Source organism: Photinus pyralis, unplaced genomic scaffold (assembly GCF_008802855.1).
Source record: "Photinus pyralis isolate 1611_PpyrPB1 unplaced genomic scaffold, Ppyr1.3 Ppyr1.4_LG1, whole genome shotgun sequence".
Classification (NCBI taxonomy): domain Eukaryota; kingdom Metazoa; phylum Arthropoda; class Insecta; order Coleoptera; family Lampyridae; genus Photinus; species Photinus pyralis.
In genome coordinates, this window is record NW_022170249.1 from 2,591,513 (window position 1) to 2,610,205 (window position 18,693).

General features: G+C 35.5%; 1 protein-coding gene and 3 long non-coding RNA genes across 8 annotated transcripts; 2 read left to right on the forward strand and 2 right to left on the reverse strand.

The window, feature by feature from the left end:
* Window positions 1–388: 388 nt before the first annotated feature.
* Window positions 389–876, reverse strand: LOC116160676. Its single transcript, XR_004143279.1, has 2 exons — window positions 733–876; window positions 389–684 (listed from the first exon to the last, which is right to left on the reverse strand). It is a non-coding gene; the product is annotated as an uncharacterized LOC116160676 (long non-coding RNA).
* LOC116160677 lies at window positions 866–1,658 on the forward strand. The gene is made up of 2 exons (XR_004143280.1): window positions 866–1,122; window positions 1,409–1,658. It is a non-coding gene; the product is annotated as an uncharacterized LOC116160677 (long non-coding RNA).
* A 12,823-nt stretch (window positions 1,659–14,481) lies between these two features.
* On the forward strand, window positions 14,482–17,200 carry LOC116159896. 3 transcript variants are annotated; one of them, XR_004143083.1, is made up of 7 exons: window positions 14,482–14,802; window positions 14,852–15,061; window positions 15,106–15,214; window positions 15,276–15,638; window positions 15,706–15,968; window positions 16,016–16,134; window positions 16,429–16,552. XR_004143083.1 is itself a non-coding variant. In XM_031472987.1 (5 exons), exons 1-4 carry the CDS (start codon window positions 14,608–14,610, stop codon window positions 15,425–15,427), a joined length of 666 nt encoding a protein of 221 aa, XP_031328847.1. In that variant the 5' UTR covers window positions 14,487–14,607; the 3' UTR covers window positions 15,428–15,494; window positions 17,068–17,200. The 3 variants fall into 3 exon arrangements, 1 of the variants encoding a protein (XP_031328847.1); XR_004143084.1 differs by lacking the exon at window positions 16,429–16,552 and having other exon boundaries at window positions 14,507–14,533; window positions 14,593–14,802; window positions 16,016–16,121; XM_031472987.1 differs by lacking the exons at window positions 15,706–15,968; window positions 16,016–16,134; window positions 16,429–16,552 and adding an exon at window positions 17,068–17,200 and having other exon boundaries at window positions 14,487–14,802; window positions 15,276–15,494.
* LOC116159898 lies at window positions 16,174–17,740 on the reverse strand. Of its 3 annotated transcripts, none has more exons than XR_004143087.1 (7): window positions 17,694–17,740; window positions 17,318–17,503; window positions 17,072–17,259; window positions 16,870–17,020; window positions 16,673–16,814; window positions 16,357–16,620; window positions 16,174–16,305 (listed from the first exon to the last, which is right to left on the reverse strand). It is a non-coding gene; the product is annotated as an uncharacterized LOC116159898 (long non-coding RNA). The 3 variants fall into 3 exon arrangements; XR_004143086.1 differs by lacking the exon at window positions 17,694–17,740 and adding an exon at window positions 17,554–17,679; XR_004143085.1 differs by lacking the exon at window positions 17,694–17,740 and having other exon boundaries at window positions 17,318–17,672.
* Window positions 17,741–18,693: the final 953 nt, after the last annotated feature.

Sequence of the window (18,693 nt, forward strand, 5' to 3'; positions counted from 1 at the left end):
TGTGAGGAAACGAAATTAAGGGTAAGGAAATAATCTGCCCAAAACCAGTAAATGAGATTTCCCCCAGATATTTCTACTTAATTTCGCCCCTCCTAATCGTCTTCCCCACCAGAGCTCAAATATATATATACCTGTGTCCGTCCAGTCCAGTAACTTTTGCTTTTGCTTCTACCTTTACCAGTGCCTTTTGCTATTAACCAGCCTTATTTACCTGTGATTTATTCCTATATAATTTGTACCCTTAACCGTCGTTCCAGTACCTGTAAAACCTTTGTTAACCTGCACCCCTGTCGTTCCCTGTGTTGAGTGTGTTGCCGTTAGCCCTAGGGGGTAAATCGTAAGTAGCCTTCGAGGTGAGTGAGTGTGTTTATAGTGTCATTAAAACAACAATCTTTCAACCCTTTATTAAACGTGCAAGCTGTTACCTTTATTACTCTGACCAGTTCCCAATTCCCCGAGTAATTCCAGTTCCTAGGTGTACTCCCTAGCGAACGGGTTACTACAACAAGTATTCCGCAAGATTACCAGCTACTCTCCATACGTTCCTACCTGTCCGTGTCTTCAAAACGAAATCGGAGCGTGACTCCTGGTTTTATACGAAGTACACCTCCGTAGTATCTTCCCGTCGCCCCGTCCTGCCTGAACCTGGGGCACAGTGCTCCGGCCTACGTTAACCATAAGGGGCTGAAAGCCGTCACGTGAAAGGTTAGTTGTTACAGTTCGAACACTCACCCCGCAGGTTCTGTTGGTTACCTCGTTCGGGTGGCGCAGCCCTCAATCCCGCATCAATTAATTTGTTACATTCTAGACAGCACTGCACGTGGAAATTAACCTACTAACAGTCCGACTCCGACACGAAAACGACATTGACAGCACACCAGCTGACACGCTGGGGCCAGATAGCTACCGGCAGAGGGCAGTACTCCCCGGAAACTCCGGAAATCTTTTATATCATTTTATTTTGTATAGGGTAAGTCGGGGGAAGATGGCCATATGGGGAAGATGGCCCACTCAAATAATTCCAATGTTTAACGATCGATGGCGTTGCTGGTGCTGTAATATAGATCCTAGTGGCATCAGTTTGCTGTGTAGCATGTGTATTACGCACCACGATTGTTCAATGTAAGTATAAAATAACTTTGATTGTTTCATTGGCTTGAATATTTTTCAACCACATACAAAACATTATATGATAGCGTATGATACATGTTAGTTTCATGCTGCAGGTATTTTTTGTGTGGAAGTAGAAACTTTAGAGATGATCCTAACCTATAGTTCCGGTTGGTGCTGTAGTTATGTCGCTGCAAACCTGCTATGGCCATCTCTCCCAGGCAAAAGGGATAGATGGCCATGTTTTCTATGGGTGTGGTGGCCATGTAGTTAATTGCATTATTTTTGTTCTTCGTAGATGCCAAGAACGTATACCCCGAAGCACGTTCGATGCCGTGGCAATTGGAGCCAAAATGATTTGATACTTGCTATCGAAGCTGTGAACCAGAACAATTCCTCCGTCAGACAGGCTTCCATGACATTCGGCATACCGCGAAAAACCCTAGAGGGCAAAACTATTCCTTACCTACTGGTTTTTACTGTTTATTTTTTGAATTAATTAATGATGATTTCATGTTTCATTTTAGCACCAATAAATACTTACCTTACGTTGTCGTTTGTACCCTGGCCATATTTCCCCTAGTAGTATGGCCATCTTACCCGATAGGTTGGGGAGAGATGGCCAATTGCATTGTTTTCGTTTTTGATTTTTATGTTAATCATTTTTTTAAAATAAAGTCTTTTTACCTCAGGATGTAGATTGCCGATACTTTAGGAAGTATATCCATGCAAGAGCGGTTCTTTATTGCAGTTTCTAGTGAAATTTTCATGCACGATATAAAACTATGGCCATCTCCCCCCGACTTACCCTATACCTTTTTTTTATTTTAAAAATCTATTTAGACAAACACTTTTACTTTTCTTTGCTCGCCCAAATTATTTCCCGACGCTACCCGAGGCTGTGGGCAAAAGCCGGAACGTACCCAGGTTGCTCACAGTTTTAATATGCATAATAATACATTTTTTTTAATATGCATAATAATACATTTTTGTTCTACTTCTACGGAATGGAAGTATTTAACGTTAACCCTAACTTCACCTGCAATTAACGCAAATGTACTATTCGCGCTTTTTCTCTGAAACCTAGATCTACCCATTATAACTATCCTATATCGAACCTCTCGCAATTTGACAAAGATTAATCTTTAATACGCCATCTTAATTCATGTATCTCAAGTATATCATTTTGTGTTTCGTGTTGATGAACATGTATAGGTTGCTGTTGATTAAGGATGCGTATAACATAAAAACGCGCCTTGCAAGCAAACATAATAATTTAATTTCTACAGTACGTGGACTTGAGTTTTTCTGATTATATCCTTGACGAGCTCCCACTTCACGACGTTGCAAGCACATGAATAATTCAGTCACGTTAGTACTCTAGTTTTGGACACGGCTTAGTGGCGCTTTTTGTGTCGCCAATTCATCAGTCACTCTACTACTCATCGTATCATCCTAAACTTAATTTCTCGCTCTGGCAATTATTGCGTCCATTGAAAACGGGACCTTGTAAGACGTCAGCTTGGCGGTTGTTTAATTTTAAGCACATAATCTATTTTGCGTTTTAAAATGTAACCATGTTAGGCAACAGAATTTGAGATAACATGCCTAACATTAAAAAAATGATGAGATTAACCCACATTCCCTTTAATTAGAAAGGTTGCGTAATCATAACGGGTTGAATAGGAGGGTAATAATAGAACTCCGGGGAATATGGTTAAAAAACCGGGTAATTGATTATAACGATGTTGTCAGACATGCATGCATAATAAATTTTAAACGGGCGAAGGGTGTTTGCTTTAAATTTTCCATTAACAAAGTGTGATCGTTTAAATTGGCGGGTCCAATGCGTAGTAGAGTTTAGAACAATTTTGCGCTACAACTCATGAAACAGCATCACTGATTCCGAAACATTTAATAGAAGATGATCGTAAAAGCGCATTAATTTTCGCAATTTACTTGAACGTGATATAGATGTAGTCGCGATGTTTATAATTACATTTCGTTCATAATAAACTATTCAATCCATCGCGTTTCGATGCAACACCTCATTAACAATATTACCTATTATATTTCGTGTACTATAGTGTCAAACACGTTACGTTTATTTTGTAAGTAATGAGTGATTCATTATGACCTTTGTAACGTTCCGTTGAATGTACTCCAATCTTTGTGAACTGCTGAATGAGCTCAGTATGTTTTGCATAGTTGGTACCATTTAGTTTGCGGAAGTGATCACTTTTGCTTTGTAGTGCAAATGACAGGTTTATCTTTGCGAAAAATGTTAATTTCAATTCGAAAATTCAAACTCATAACCTTACCATTGTTTAAATTGATTTATCTAAGCGTCTTAACGCGAATGGGGATTGGCTAGCCTTAATCTAAGTAAGGATATTGTCATACGTTGTTTACAATATCATTCATTATTTATAGGTTAGTTTATATCACATGTTCCTGAAAAATTCGAAGATGATTATATCATCTATTCCCTATTGTATTTACATAGGGACCCAGTTATTGGAGTAAGCAAGGTTAATCGTTTCAGCATATGTTTGATTTCCTCACAATATGGTTAACACTTGAGAAAGTCTGTTGAGGGTCCAGAGCAAGAGAGGGACAATAAATAAACGGTACAAATTAAATGATCAGTATTTCCATTTTATGAACAGTACACTTTTCCATTATTTTTTTCAAATGGTCATTATTGTAATATCTGGTCGGTGAAAATAATAAACGGTCAGTAAGATTAAAAATTGCCTATTAACTTAATAAATGGTAGACGAAAGTAATAAACGGGCAGTAAGATACAAAATAGTCAGTTAAATTAATAAATGGTAATTGAAAATAATAAATGGGCAGTAAGGTTTTAAAAAACAGTCAGTTGAATTAATAAATGGTCGGTGAAATTAATAAACGGTTAGTAAGAGAAAAAATAGTTAATTAAATAAATAAATGATCAGTAAAATATGAAATGTTGTATAAAAATAATAATCGGCCAGTACAAATTAATAAACCCTCTGTTAACTAATAAATGCTCATATTTATTTCATGTAAGTAAACACAAAACAAAAACATATTAAGAAAAATACAACGTAATAGAGAAAAACGCTATGCCGTTAAGTAATGATGAAGTACGAGTAGATCGTGGTGATAATCTGAAAATAATTATCCTGAACCATATACACTAATTACGTGCAAAATACCTACCCTATTGTACAAGTAGTGCCTGCTTTGCTTTGGATGGTCGGCCACGTCGCCTTTTAGCTCCAATGGGGACAGATTTGGCTTCAGCGGGTGGTGTTGTGTATTTCAGCCTTATTGCAACACCCACTACATGATTACAAATTAATTTTTTGAAAAATCCTGGGCAATTGCAAGTGCCTTCAATCCATTTGTTTGAATCATTCGGAAGAGTAGCAGTCCAAATGTTGAACGCGGCCGTTTTAAATTCTTCAAAAGTGGAAAAACTCACATTTCGAGTTTCCTCTAGATCTAAATCTAGATCTGTGACTTCATTACTTTGGCCAGCAGGAATGAAATAAACATAGCCTTCGGATATACGATGTGAGACAATCTTCTTTTTTTCACAAACCCACTGAGAAGCTTTGGTCCACTAACCTAAGTTTAGCGTAGGAACTGCATGTACTGTTTTTGCATTTGCAGTGTACTGAAGAGACCAGGTATTTATGTATTCCTTGAGAACCACTACGAACAGAGATAAAGGCAATCTCTCGCGCAAAGTGTTCTCATCTTTAATTACTCTGTTGAAAGATTCCAAGGCGTTATTTGTAGACGGAACCAACTTTGAAACGCCTTCAAACCAGTTTGGATTACTGTCTAACCATTCGTGTTGGAAATATTCTATAAATTGTTGTTGTTCGCCCTCCCATTTTGCAATAAACTGATGAGACGCCTTCTCAAAAACATGCTTACTATTGCTCAGTTGCAATAAGTCAATATCTTTTAATATTTCATTACGTTTCTCCTTCGGATGCACAACCTGTTCGGCTTTCTTTTGGACACATTTTTTCATATGTGCCCAACACATTATGATAGTAACATCCGATCCAAATACATTTATGAAGGCATTCTGGATGCTTTTAGCGGCATCACAAACGAGGTATTTTGGGCAAATTGACTTTTGAAATATATCCTGGTCGGCAGATTTTATTGCAAAAATACAAACTCTTCGGTTTGTTCTTTGCTGCAAACCGTTAGCCCAAAAATATGAAATATTCGGTCTCGATCTGTAGTTCCCAATAATAATACAGGGAAACCTTGCCACACCAATTTATATGTCGCATCAGCATGTATGTGGTAACCACGACTTCATTTCTATTACCGCCTATCGCATACTGGCCATTTATTGATTTTTACTGTAGATTTGCTGATTTATTATCAGCTAATCCATACTGACGTTTTATTAATTTTTACTGACCACTATAATACTGGCCAAATAGTTTTGTTACTGCTCAAAAATTCCATTTTAACTCATCAAATTTTATAAATATACTGAGCTTTTTACAATATTTTACTGACTTTAGGTAATATTATAATGTAGAAACTTAATTAAATACTGTTCAGTTTAATACAACCCATAAATAAATAAATAAATAGCGTGTGAATCCAGAAAACGAAGTACTTGTTTGAAAAACATTTTTTATTGTCTTCTATGCTGTTTGATTAACATTAAATTTGTTTTGATTAGATTTAATTTAGGTAGTATTGGGGACGATTGGGTTTAATTTTAGTTTTGGTTTGTAATTACTTTTAAATTTTGTCACGTGTGTTTACAAATCCAGTAAATTTAAAGTCTTCTTCAGCTTTCTCGAGCGGAGTGTGTTAAAAATTATTTTGCGAAAATAAGTACAATTACATTTTGTTTGTAAATCTACTTTTTGTGGCCGTTTGAAGTGATTTTCAGTGACAAAGATTAAGATGAGAACCTTGTCTATTTTTTAAGCATTAGCTCGGAAGTTCTGCGTGACATTTCAGTAGGTATTTAATTATTTTTGTGTGGGAAACCAGCACGCAGCAAAACTTCAAAGGTGTTCTGTTATTCTCATTTTGAGCGTCGAGTAGTATCTTGGGGGAATAAATATAAGTTTAATATTTCTATATTCAATATCAAGAAGAATGTTGTCAATTAATTATGTTGCTTTGTGAACACTAATTTTATTTTGATTGTGCAATTAATTGGCCTTGTTATGCGACAGAATCATTGATGCTTCTATGTCGCGTTTCCTGAAATAACCTTTTCGATATTGTCAGAGGTAACTGAAAATTTGGTACGTGGATTGAGATAAAATTTTACTTGTCTGTGTAGACAACGTTATTGAAGTGTCATTGTATCGTTTAACTCTCTCTCTCCGACTTTCGTTTATCCTTTCACAAACTCTATACTTATCCATGTCTCTCAATTAGTTGTAGTGCACAGCATTTTTATTGATATTGAGATACTGTCAGATGTGGAAAATTTAAATAGGTTCGCAGGCGCGGAAAATGTTTCATGTCGAGATAAAATTGTACGCGGGTTCGTTGTTTCTTTATATTGAAAATCGGGTGCTCCCTAATGGCCCTAAGCTTTCTTTTATTCCTACATTGTTAAGACCATTGTAAATCTCCCCAAGCCAACTTATCACTTTGAAGTATGTGGTGTATTAAATGAAAAGAAATGTGAATCGTGGAGAACGCATTTTCATAGAAAGGGTGTCATTTAAAATATTGCCACATCCGTAGCAAATGTATGCTGATGAAAGTGTATCGTATTCATTGAATGGTGAACTTCTGATGTTAGGATGAAAATTCAAAGTTGACAATATCGGAATAGTCGACTAAGGACATTTACATTCGCAATTCTAAAATCCAGTTTCGCTTCCGACTTGCGGATAAGATGCATCATTTATGACGTCGATGATTTAATTACTTATTTATTCCTTCCTAAGCCACGGAAGCTGTTGAGTACCCTGTGTAGTTTTGTACAAATCGAAAGGTTACATACATATTTTATGGATTGGGAAGGACATTACCACTTGTCGCTGCTTTGGCGTGGGTGGATTAGGATTATAGACGCTGGTTTTCTTTTTTCAATCACACGGAGAGGTTTGAAAAATGTACGAGTGGCGTTTCGACTGGGACACGCTGGACACATCTGAAATAAATGATGCATTAGGTTTTTTTTATAAATGACTTTTCTACCCTGCACTATTCTAAAATTGCATTGTAATCTTTTTGTGATTGCGTGACTGATATTGGAACGTTTCCATTCCAACAATCCTAGAATTTTGCGGTGATTTGTTATCGAACTGAAATTATTGTGTGTGGTTACCACACTAACCGAGTTAAAAATTCATTACTCAGGTTGATAGAAAACAAGATGGGAGAAACTCTATTTTCACATTTCATTTGTTGGATACCTATATAATTGCGTGGGTGTTGCTGAGAGGTTTGTGGTAATAACAATCGTTTTTATGACATGCTACGGTCCCTACTGAGGGAGATAATCGCACGCGAACTATTATCGTAGGTAATTGCACAAGTGCATCAAAATTACCGATAATTTTTTTGAAAGCATGTTGTCTAAAAACTGCATGAGTTTATTTTCATATTTTGGCGAAAGAGCCCGACACCGAAGGTGGAGGGCTCTTTTAACAACATAAGAAAATGACCGAATGCAGTTTTTTACTGACAACATGCTTGAATAAAAAATTATCATATATAATACCATAAGTAGTCGAAGTATTGTCGAATATTTTTGAGGTGCTGTCACGAATGCTAGTTACGCTGATTAATACCACGAGCGCTTGCGCGAGTGGTATTAAAAAGCGTAACTAGCATGAGCGTAACTAGCATGAGTGGAGCAGCAGCTCAAAAATAATCTACAAATACTTCGACTACGAATGGTATTCGGAGGACTATTCAATGAATCCAAAGAAAAATTAAGCATAATTACCCACGCGAATGTATTTCCATGACAACAATAAACGTCAAAATAAATTACGGAAGTTGCTTTTCATTTTGCTATTGATTCTATTCGAACTTTTGTGCTCCAAGCTAATTCGTTATGAGTGATTAAATTAAAAGATGTGGTGATAAGTCGGTTGTCGAAATTGATTAACAAACTAAGAAGAATGTTCCGGTTAATACGACAAAATTTCGCTACATTTCACTGGTGGAAGTTTGACAAATGTCATTGAATAATCGCATTGAATTGTCGCTGAAATACCACACGTGAAATTATCACTTATAATTGCACAAGAGGTTTGTATTTTACCGAGTAAATTTGGGTTGTTTAGGTAATGAAAATTTGTTGCCTAGCAATTGAATGACAGATTTGAATTGCAACAACCCAAATTTACTCGGTTTAAATACAAACCTCGAGTGTAATTCGGCAGGACAATTTAACGAACAAGAAATTCACCAAACTAGTCAATTATTGACAGACGTCAAGCTAATCATATGGGAAAGGATAATGCGATAATTGTTCCAAAATGAATAAGTGAAAAAACCACTAGTGCATTTGTCGCTGGAAAAGTTGCAGGTAACTTTTGCCGCTGTCAAAGTGACAATTACACTGCGGCTTATGTGATTTTTTATACATGAGTTGAATTGTCGCTGTAATTGAGCGATAATTGCACACCTCATATGGCATTTATGACATATGAGGGAAATATTCGTTCTTAACTAGGTTTTAAAAGATAAAAACCGGGAATTTATATTTTTAATATGTGAAAATGTATTTTCAAGTTGATGAGGTAGATGTTCCTAAAGGAAATACTTGCTTATAACCAATTATGGTTACTCTTTGTTATAACACAGTAAATGTCTTTTCCTGTTATTACGTGGATTTTACTAAGGAATCTCTGTGAATTGACGTTTTTTTTTTGTTCACTGCAAACACCAACTGTCTGTGCAATATTTTTAGTTCAATCAATAATGTCAGAAACAGTGTTCATATTAAATGAACAATTTATTCTACAAATAGCATGTTATTACATGAGATTAATAGATTTTGCACATTATAAAGTTAAATATCATTCCTTGTTCATCACACAGCGGAAGATTTTGCCAGAAGTGATGGCGATTTTCTGGAATAATTTTTTAAAATATTCCCTTTTTTGCTTTTCGGTAATCTTCTAGGAGTTTTCTCAATTTTCCTTGTTTCATGTCTGTGATTCTTCCAGACAGACATTGTCTGATTCCTCTCCAATAATTTCCTTCGTCCATTCATCTCCTTCTCCCTCACTTTCTAAGTCAACATCTATTGAAGACTCGGAGGATGATTCATCTTTAGTTATTACCTTCTTAGACAACTTTGCTAATTGCTGCGTCTTTTTTCTTTTTTTTTGCTCTTGTAGAATTTTTTCTTCTTCGCGTTTACGCTTTCTTTCTTCTTTTGTCGTTTCCTGGTCTTCCTTTTTAACTTGTTTTGCTATGTAGAATAACTGTCGCCAACTATCCGACACCGCCACAGAAGGATTTTTTCTTTTGTTCTTTTCGGTTTGGCAGATTGAGGAGAATCTGGCCAAAAAAGACATCTTTTAAATGGTGTGGGTACATCGATTAATTTCTTGGGAGAAACTTCATTTTCGTTAGCGAGAACTGTTTCGCTCTTTTCTGCGTTGTTTTCGGTATTTAAGGACAACTTTGCTAATTGCTGCGTCTTTTTTCTTTTTTTTTGCTCTTGTAGAATTTTTTCTTCTTCGCGTTTACGCTTTCTTTCTTCTTTTGTCGTTTCCTGGTCTTCCTTTTTAACTTGTTTTGCTATGTAGAATAACTGTCGCCAACTATCCGACACCGCCACAGAAGGATTTTTTCTTTTGTTCTTTTCGGTTTGGCAGATTGAGGAGAATCTGGCCAAAAAAGACATCTTTTAAATGGTGTGGGTACATCGATTCATTTCTTGGGAGAAACTTCATTTTCGTTAGCGAGAACTGTTTCGCTCTTTTCTGCGTTGTTTTCGGTATTTAAGGTACTTCCTTTGGCAATTAAGTTGTTGGGAGAACCTGTATGTTCGTTATCCTTCTTTGTGTCCTGATCCACTATAGTTTGTTCATGTTCAAGATTGTTGATATCTAAATTCTCGTCATGTATAATAACACCATCTTCAGCTGTTGACACTTCAACATTTTCAGGTACCTACTGCTGTTGCTTTTTTATGTAGGATCCCCTATTTTCTTCGCTTCTCTCTGCCATAGTCGATCGGTATTTTTTTCGTTTTCTTGGTCTACCATCTTTAATGAGTGTGACTTGCGTGACTTGCATTGTCACATCATGCAGAATATTTTCAATTATTTCTGCATCAATATTTTTGATTGAGATGATTACATCTGACAGAGCAGCGCATATGAAAACATTACTCAAAATATTCACTTTCTTCTCGGAGCCTCCCTCGTAAATTCAGAATAGAATTTATGTTTATCAAAACATTTGATTGTTTAGAAATGGAAAATTCATTTTCACTAACCATTAGCTTGTAATGCGATCAGTTCATCATCTGACTCTTCAGAACCACTGAAGAGTATATTGTCAGCGTAAAATCTGGATCATTAGATTTTTTTACTGTGAATTCGACCAGCCTTTATATTTGAAACTTTCTCCCTTTGCAGGCGGTTCAATGGTAAAGATACCAGCCTTTTATCTCTTTCCATTATTTTTGACGAATTTATGGAGATTACAGCACGACACATTCATGAACATTAATTCATAATGCACCAAAGAATGTTACAACCTCAAATAAACACGTTACGCTATATCATGGCCTATCTGCGCAGACAGATAAATGTTAAGCTAACAAGGCGTATCCGTGCGTGAACGTTGTAGATACGTCATTTAGTCCTAACATAAGCCGTAGATTAGCCCTATTTCAATAACAATATCACGTCTTTTCTGCCCAACAAATAAGAATAAATTGTAGATACGCCATTTTGTTTAAACGGTCTATCGCCTATATAAATACTAGATACGCCGTTACGTCGTAACACTTACGAAGAAGGACGTTAAAATGCGTCTAATTCAATTTTGAGTAAATTTGCAGATACGTCCCTTTGAATTAACACGGCAGTATTTGAAATATTTAAGAATCCATCAGTTCCCTTAAGAACCTTAACTGCAGCGGGCTGATCGTCGCACTCTTTCCACTCTATAGATTACCTAATCTAATATTGTCTTCCTTATATACGGAAAAATCTCGATTATTTGAAATCGAAACCTATTTAAATCATTCAGTTTCTTAAATAACTAATCTTAAAAATATTCCAAAAATGACACCAAATTCACATAAACACCATTATCAAACGATCGATGCGTATAAATCCAGCAGCCAAAGTTACGGAAATATTGGCGACTATACTTAGTTAAAACGTCGGAATAAGAGAGCGCAACTTGCAAGTAAAATACCCGTATGTAGCACACGGATGCCGGGTTTTTACTTTGGAATGGGCGCATACGATGTTTTAACTTAGTTTTTCTGTGCTAAATGGCGTTTACGGGGTAACATTTTTATGAATAAAATAGGTTATTCGGTAAATGCTAGGATTTTACTACGCAATTCAATTATTTACGTTTAAGGAAATTTTCTACCTCAATTTTTTTTCTTATTCGTTAATGGGTTTGTGACAGCTTGAATTTGATTTACTGAACTTTTCGTTTATTTTAGAAAAGAGACAGAGAAAGTGCAGCCAATAGCGATTTTTCACTTTGAAGAAAATACGCTAAAAAGCAACGTTTACCTTAATGTAAATTAGATGTCATCCAGAGAAGTGAGGTCAGTTCTCGGATCCATAAACCTGCAAACAAAAGAAAACTCCCAAGACGCACTCGAAATGCAATGAACTGAACAATCCCTGAAGGGCCTCGCCTTCTCGTAGTAAGCTTCTTTCACAAGCACGATACTTACTCGGCCAACCTCTCCACAGAGAAGTGGCCGGCTACCATAACATTCGCGTTTAAAACTCGACCATAACTTAACAGCGTTCGCAAAGATAACAAATAGGTACTGAAGGTAACAAATTAATATAATGCCATAGCTTATAACCCTGCCGGGGCAAAATAATTATCAATTATTACGTTAAACAGTTACGGAAGTTGTTTCATGGTTAACGATCGAATCCTTGATATCAAATCTGGTGCATGACCCAGCGACTCAATTTTAGCAAATGGTGGCTATAAGTTATAAATTAAAACTAAAGTTAGAACCCCACAATTAAAACCCTAAAAGAAAAATCAGAGGTCACTCTCTTCGTTGATAACGAAAAATGCACATACCTCTTTAAATAAGAGGGCTAATTACAGATGAATGCGCAACAATCGGCTATAGAAATTATACATTGGCATCAGTCGAAATCTAAAGAATGATACACGTCACGTAAATTAAATGCAAATGGCGTACTTACGATTACCCAGAAGAGATACAATTATATCCTCCCCATATAGAAGTAATCCCTCCATGAATCAATTCGGAATCCTCAATTAAACAAATTTAATCGCTAAATTTAAAAAAAACGATGGATGGCGGCAAATTAAATTCCGTGCGTTCTTCACTAACGCCTCAGCTGTTTTTTTACGAAGTGCACTATGTTAGAACGAAAAAGGAAGACGAACGTGCGGGCAATCGATAACCAACGCGCGCTAAAATTGGCGTGGTTAAAATTCCAACGATAGATGGAGGTTAGGTTAGGACCGTACGAGGATTTTTTTTGGATTAGGATTAGCATAAATTGCTCAAAATATTTCGTAAAATGGCATGAAATGCCACTATTGCAGGATTTAACTCTGTTCAAATAGGATAACATTCTTCGAAAGCGATAGACATTACTTAGTTTGCTGCAGAAACGTTTACGTATGATTAAAATTGTTTGTGGTTCCTTAGTGTTTTTGTTTCAGTCTTTGTTAACAAAAATTCGTAATAAATAGACGTGACCATGAACAAAGCGTAGAAATAGGTAAAAAGAAACAGGTAAAAAACATAGATTCGCGTACGTATCAGAAGCCAGATCCAATCATCATAGAACACTCGGCGTACTGTTTCGGTAGTTTAATATAACCTTTATCAAATGCTACCTAATTAATAATAATCATCAAGATGATTGGCTATCTGAAGTTTAATGTCTATTCTAATCTAACTATTCTACTATCAACTATACATTTTTAAGTAGTACACATGTATAACAATCTAATAAATACAAACAACGAAATAAATCTATAACAAAAAAATGGTAACTGAATGCGAATTGCAGTTATGACGTCAACGTTCACCACTAATAATCCTATTTAATACAATAGATCGCGAGTGCAAATGGCCTAGTTTACATCCTGGAGAGCAACTGTAATTAAAGTTGTGGTTGGAATTGGCGGTCTTCTACACTGTCAATGTGGTCAATTAAATTTTTGTCTAAACTGTTGAAACTAATTCGAAATTCTGATGTCTGTGGGGTAATTGCTTTTATTGGTAGTTACTGTATTGTTTAATTTTAGAGAATTCTTTACAAAAAAAAAACAGCCCGCTATAATAAGTTTCAGAAGTTTCAATTTTAATTAGACGTTTCAAACGTGGGCAGTAATAGCGGCTAATTAACGCGTAGCTACTAAAGTTACTTTGCAAATGCAAAAGCGCTATTTGGATGTTTAAGGAAAGTACTTTGCTTTCACTTTGTAACTTCTAACAAACGAATAAAATTCCCGCAACTTTCCAATAATAACTTAGTTATCATTGCCCTAAAATACCATTTCCTTTATCTGTCGTGGTCTTTGCCAACAAGTTATTAACGGTATCTATTGAGGAAATGCACCTTCCGGTAGCTGTTTATTAACGAGCTCCTAGCGAGTGAACTTTCTGTCCGTCCGTCCGCCCGTCAGTGGGCAAGATAACTCCCGAACGGTTTCGAATTTTCCAATTCTGTTTTCAGTATTTTGTTTATCATCGCCCAAGGAAGAACTGATTAAATGTGCAGTGATCTAGAAGCTTGTTTGCTATATTTGTTACAAGTTTTTAATTACATAAAATTATCATGTCACTAATGTAGAAACTGCCTAGCCTAAGGTAATCTTTTAGGTGACTGTAGAGGGCAAGGCTTATGCCCTTACCTATCGCGATTTTGGCTAATTTTAAGTTCAACAAAATTACTGACTTACGCAATTTAAGTCGAGTCCGCCCGTCGCTTGTTGTAAAAAAGGACCGTTTTCTTTTATTGTAATCAGCCTTATTCTGGTGACCACCGGTATGTACGCAATGTTGAAAACATTTCAACAGAGTTTTCAACGTTGCTAACAACGTTGATTGCAAGTTGCAATTCCCGTGACGTATTGTTTTTAGTGTTGATACGTTTTCAACGTTAAATTTTTTGCCAACTGTAAAACAGTGAAAGTAGTTCAAACAGTAGGTATGTAATATTACTAAAATTCGCGGGTAGTAGTCACATCTCTGGTAGTTCTACGTACTTCTAACCTAATAGAAATCAAACCCAAAATTTTTTCGTTTTGTAGTTTATAAGTGTTAATATGAATAGAAAGAAGACTAGCAAGTCTCAGTTTAAAATATATTTATCATATTTAAAGAGGCATGATATATTAATAACAGGAAAGTTGACTCCATCCACAAACACGGAGGGCCTAAAACAAATTTGGAATGAAATGGTCGCCAATCTTAATAGTTGTGGGGATGGTCCTGTGAGGAATATAGAGGGATGGAAAAAGGTAAGTGACAACATATAGTTTAGTAGATACATTATGTTACATTTGATAGGTATTTCGAGAATGGAAATGTATTATTAGAAAAAAAGCGAGAGAAGGAAAAGAGTTAAACGAAATTGAGCACGAACTAATTCGATTAACGGGCGAAATTGCTGTTACCGGATTAGATCATGTTGAATTGGGCATTACTGAGGGCATTAGCAATGAAGGTGAAACTGCAGAAGCTTCTCCAGATGTCGATTTCGACATTGAAAATTTAGAGGTTTGTGGAGTATACACAATATGTTATGGTAATTTGTCACATAGGTAGTGCAAGAGGATGAAGAGCGATTATCTGATGAAAATCTACAGCCCACATTACATAAAGAAAATGCAAATGCTGCTCTGCCGTCTACCTCTCAAAAAAAACGTAAAAGTAAGTTCCACATTTATTTTATTGGTAATTATACTACTCAAATTCTGTTTCAAAAATGTAGAATGTACGGAAAATCCCTTACTGAAAGCCTATGTGAATGCGCAAGATGAAGCAAGAGATGGCATGACAGATATTGCAAATGCTTTAAATAATATAGCAGCATCAATAAACAGATTTTGTGATGTGTATGAAAGAGTAAATCTTGATATGTAAATTTATTATGTACTTACATTTAAGGGTTGTGTAATACATTTTTTTTTGAGGAAATATTAAAAGGACTACCAAAGAACAATATAAAGTTTATTTAACTTATCTTCAAAAAAATAAACATACTTTACAAATACCTAAAGAAGATTTCCAAGTGATGTGTCTGGAACTGAACTCCATTGATGGACCAAAAAAGACTATTCATGAATGGCAGCAGGTAAACATTGTGCAAAGTGTTAATTTAATGTGTCTGTATAAAAAATGTGTATACTACCAAATTACAGACATTTTATGAATGGAGTAGTCGAACAAAAAAAAGCTCGAGATAATTTAAGATACATGATGGAGACTGGAGGAGGACCTGGACTTGACAATTATTTAAATGACATCGAAGAATTACTGATAAGCATACTGAAGTGGGTTACAATCAATGGCATGAATGTAAGTGAACTAGGCGTTTATAAGTCTAAGACTGTGTGTAGCAAAGTAAGGAAAGAGATGCATCAAAAGAAAATGACTATTTCTGTGGCACCAAATACAAGAAAACGTAATTTCCTAATGCAATTTGTTATAAAAGTACCAGTTTTCTTTTAGGACCTAGACTTCTTCAGAAGCGTATTATGCATACTTTTGATCTTAAACAAAAGTTGTATTTGCAATCCATCAAGGAATTAAGAACTGCCATTATAAATTTGTTTACTTCCATTGATAGAGTAAGTAATTTATACATGAATATGCATATTAATGATTAAGTAACTGTAACTATTAATTAAAATACATCCGCACTATTCTAGTTCGTACTTGTTCACCCTGATACCTCTCATGTCCATTTTGTAGCTGTTGCTGATCATGTTCATCTTGTACATATTCATCTTCTGGAACATCTAAAGGTAAAATATGAATTAACATTTGACTTCATCAGCATTCGGCATTACCATCAATTAAAGCTTGATCTCCATGCAATATACACATATTGTGTAAAACAGCACAACTATTTACTATTTTAGCTGCAACTGGTGGGCTGTAATGCAAAACTCGGTGTTTAAGGAGACACCGAAATCTTGTTTTAAGAACTCCGTTCAACCTTTCGATCACATTTCTTACACTTCTATGTGCAATATTATAAGCACGTTTTGCATCTGTATCAGGAGCTGTTATGGGTGTCATCAGCCATGGTTCGAGTGGATACCCAGAATCGCCTTCAACAAAACTTTGTATAGATTCCCCATACATGTACAGTGATTATAATACCAAGTAAATAGGAGGTATGGCCTGCTTGATAACTATTATATAAATTTTGTCGTATTTGGCTTGTGCCCCAAATAGCTGCATCATGAACTGATCCGGGATAACGAGCATTTAATGCTAATATTTTTTAATTTGCATCACATATCTGTCACAAAATTATTTTGTTTTCATATCAGATTAAAAAGCTATGAATACCTTACAATTTGTACATTAAGGCTGTAGTATCCTTTTCTATTATAAAATAATATTGCAGGATAATCAGGATGATTAATTGGAGGAGCAACTATTGCAATGTGTGTGCAATCAACAGCACCAACAATACCTGGGAACCCATGGGCCATATTCATAAAACTATAATTTGGAATGTGTATGAGCGTTATAGTTGCAAATTAATTAACATACCCTTGCTTAACAAGCGTTACTTCCTCTTGTGTTTGTGGAAAACGTACATAATGGTACAAATTTTCCAAAGCATTAACAACAACTGTTAAACATTTACTAACAGATGACTGGCTCATACTTGTACAAAAATCTTGCCCGACGGCTTTTTGGTAGCTGCCATGGGCAAAAAAATGCAACGCCACCATAATCTGAAAATAAAGAAATTCATTCCTCATTCATAGCATCTAAACTAAATATATAACTTACTTTTAATTTTTTCGGGATAAATAATTCTTCACGTTCTGCATCTTGCAAATGAGGCGAGAGCTCTAAAATGAGATTATGTATACCATCTCTCTCGACAATCGGTACAGTGATCGAAACTGAGTTTCTGGCATAGACATGGGATCACTTTGATCCCGTAAATTTCGTCGTATTAATGCAGCATTATTTCTAGAATGAAAAGAAATTATTAATCAAGTGATTAGTAGCAAACATTCTACCGCTGTTCGTCTTCCACAAGTGCATCGATTAACAAAATAAATCCGTCTGCCATAATGATTTATTTAACAAATCACATTCAAATTCAAGTACACCTAACCTCAAAATATGAATTCAGGCGTTGAAAATCGAAAACAAGTACCTAATCGAGCTTGTTTAGTTTTCAACGGTTATTAGAAATAATTCAACGCCGTTGAGGTCATCGTAATCACAAATTATAAACAACGTTGACATTTTCTCAATAATTGATGAAATTTCAATGTCGGATACATTTCAATGGTCACCAGAATAAGGCCGAATATCCCATACGTGGCAGCACAAAGTTTTAAATTCAAGTCAAAGTATTGGGGTGGTTTAAAATATTGATATTCAATTACTTTTGAAAGTGGGAGAGCCTTTGGAAAATAAACTATCAATTATGTGCTTGATAGATGAGAAAATACGAAACAAAAGCACATATCAAAGAACAGAAAAAACAAAGATATTTAATAGTACATTATATATCAAGGTAGAGAAGTCCACTATTATTGCCTGAGCACCAAGATTACATCTCGAGGCGCTTGCGCCGAGGGGTGGAAGGTGCGAAGGCAATAATAGACTTCTCTACCGTGGTATATATACTATTTTTTTCACTACTAGCACTTGAAATCCTCTAAATTAACATATTATATTGATAAGAGAGTTAACGGTTGGACAGAATTGTTTGTTTCTTAATTTAACATGTCAATCAAGTACGTGGAAGTACAAGTCAAACAGGCCGTATTTTGTTCTGTCATTGAGATTTTTCAAAGAGTAATTTCGTTCGAATTTTTTCAAAATGTGATAATTTTAGGTATGTAATTTCTCTGGAAATTGCGAATGGTGGCAATTATTCGTTTTAGAGAACATGTCTAAACGTTCATTGAGCGAAATTTCGGGTTGTGTTTTCTAAAAGTGACAGCGTGACAGTTCTCATTATTGACTACTAGTTAATCATAAAAAAATATTAACCACTTTGAACAAATGCCGAGAAAGCCTACTTTACAAGTGGAAAAAAGGTTAATAATCATGTCATCAGACGCTAGTAGTGAAAAAAATCCATTACGTTGATTACAGTGCTTCATCGGAAAGATGGTTAAACTTTTGAACGGAAAAAGAAAACG

What these genes read in the sequence shown, in the direction of transcription:
- LOC116159896 (XM_031472987.1), top strand. Translation starts at nt 14,608, where the DNA reads ATGAATAGAAAGAAGACTAGCAAGTCTCAGTTTAAAATATATTTATCA. An exon ending in ATATAGAGGGATGGAAAAAG is followed by an intron (nt 14,803 to 14,851) that starts GTAAGTGACAAC and finishes TACATTTGATAG; the next exon opens with GTATTTCGAGAATGGAAATG. An exon ending in CTCTCAAAAAAAACGTAAAA is followed by an intron (nt 15,215 to 15,275) that starts GTAAGTTCCACA and finishes TCAAAAATGTAG; the next exon opens with AATGTACGGAAAATCCCTTA.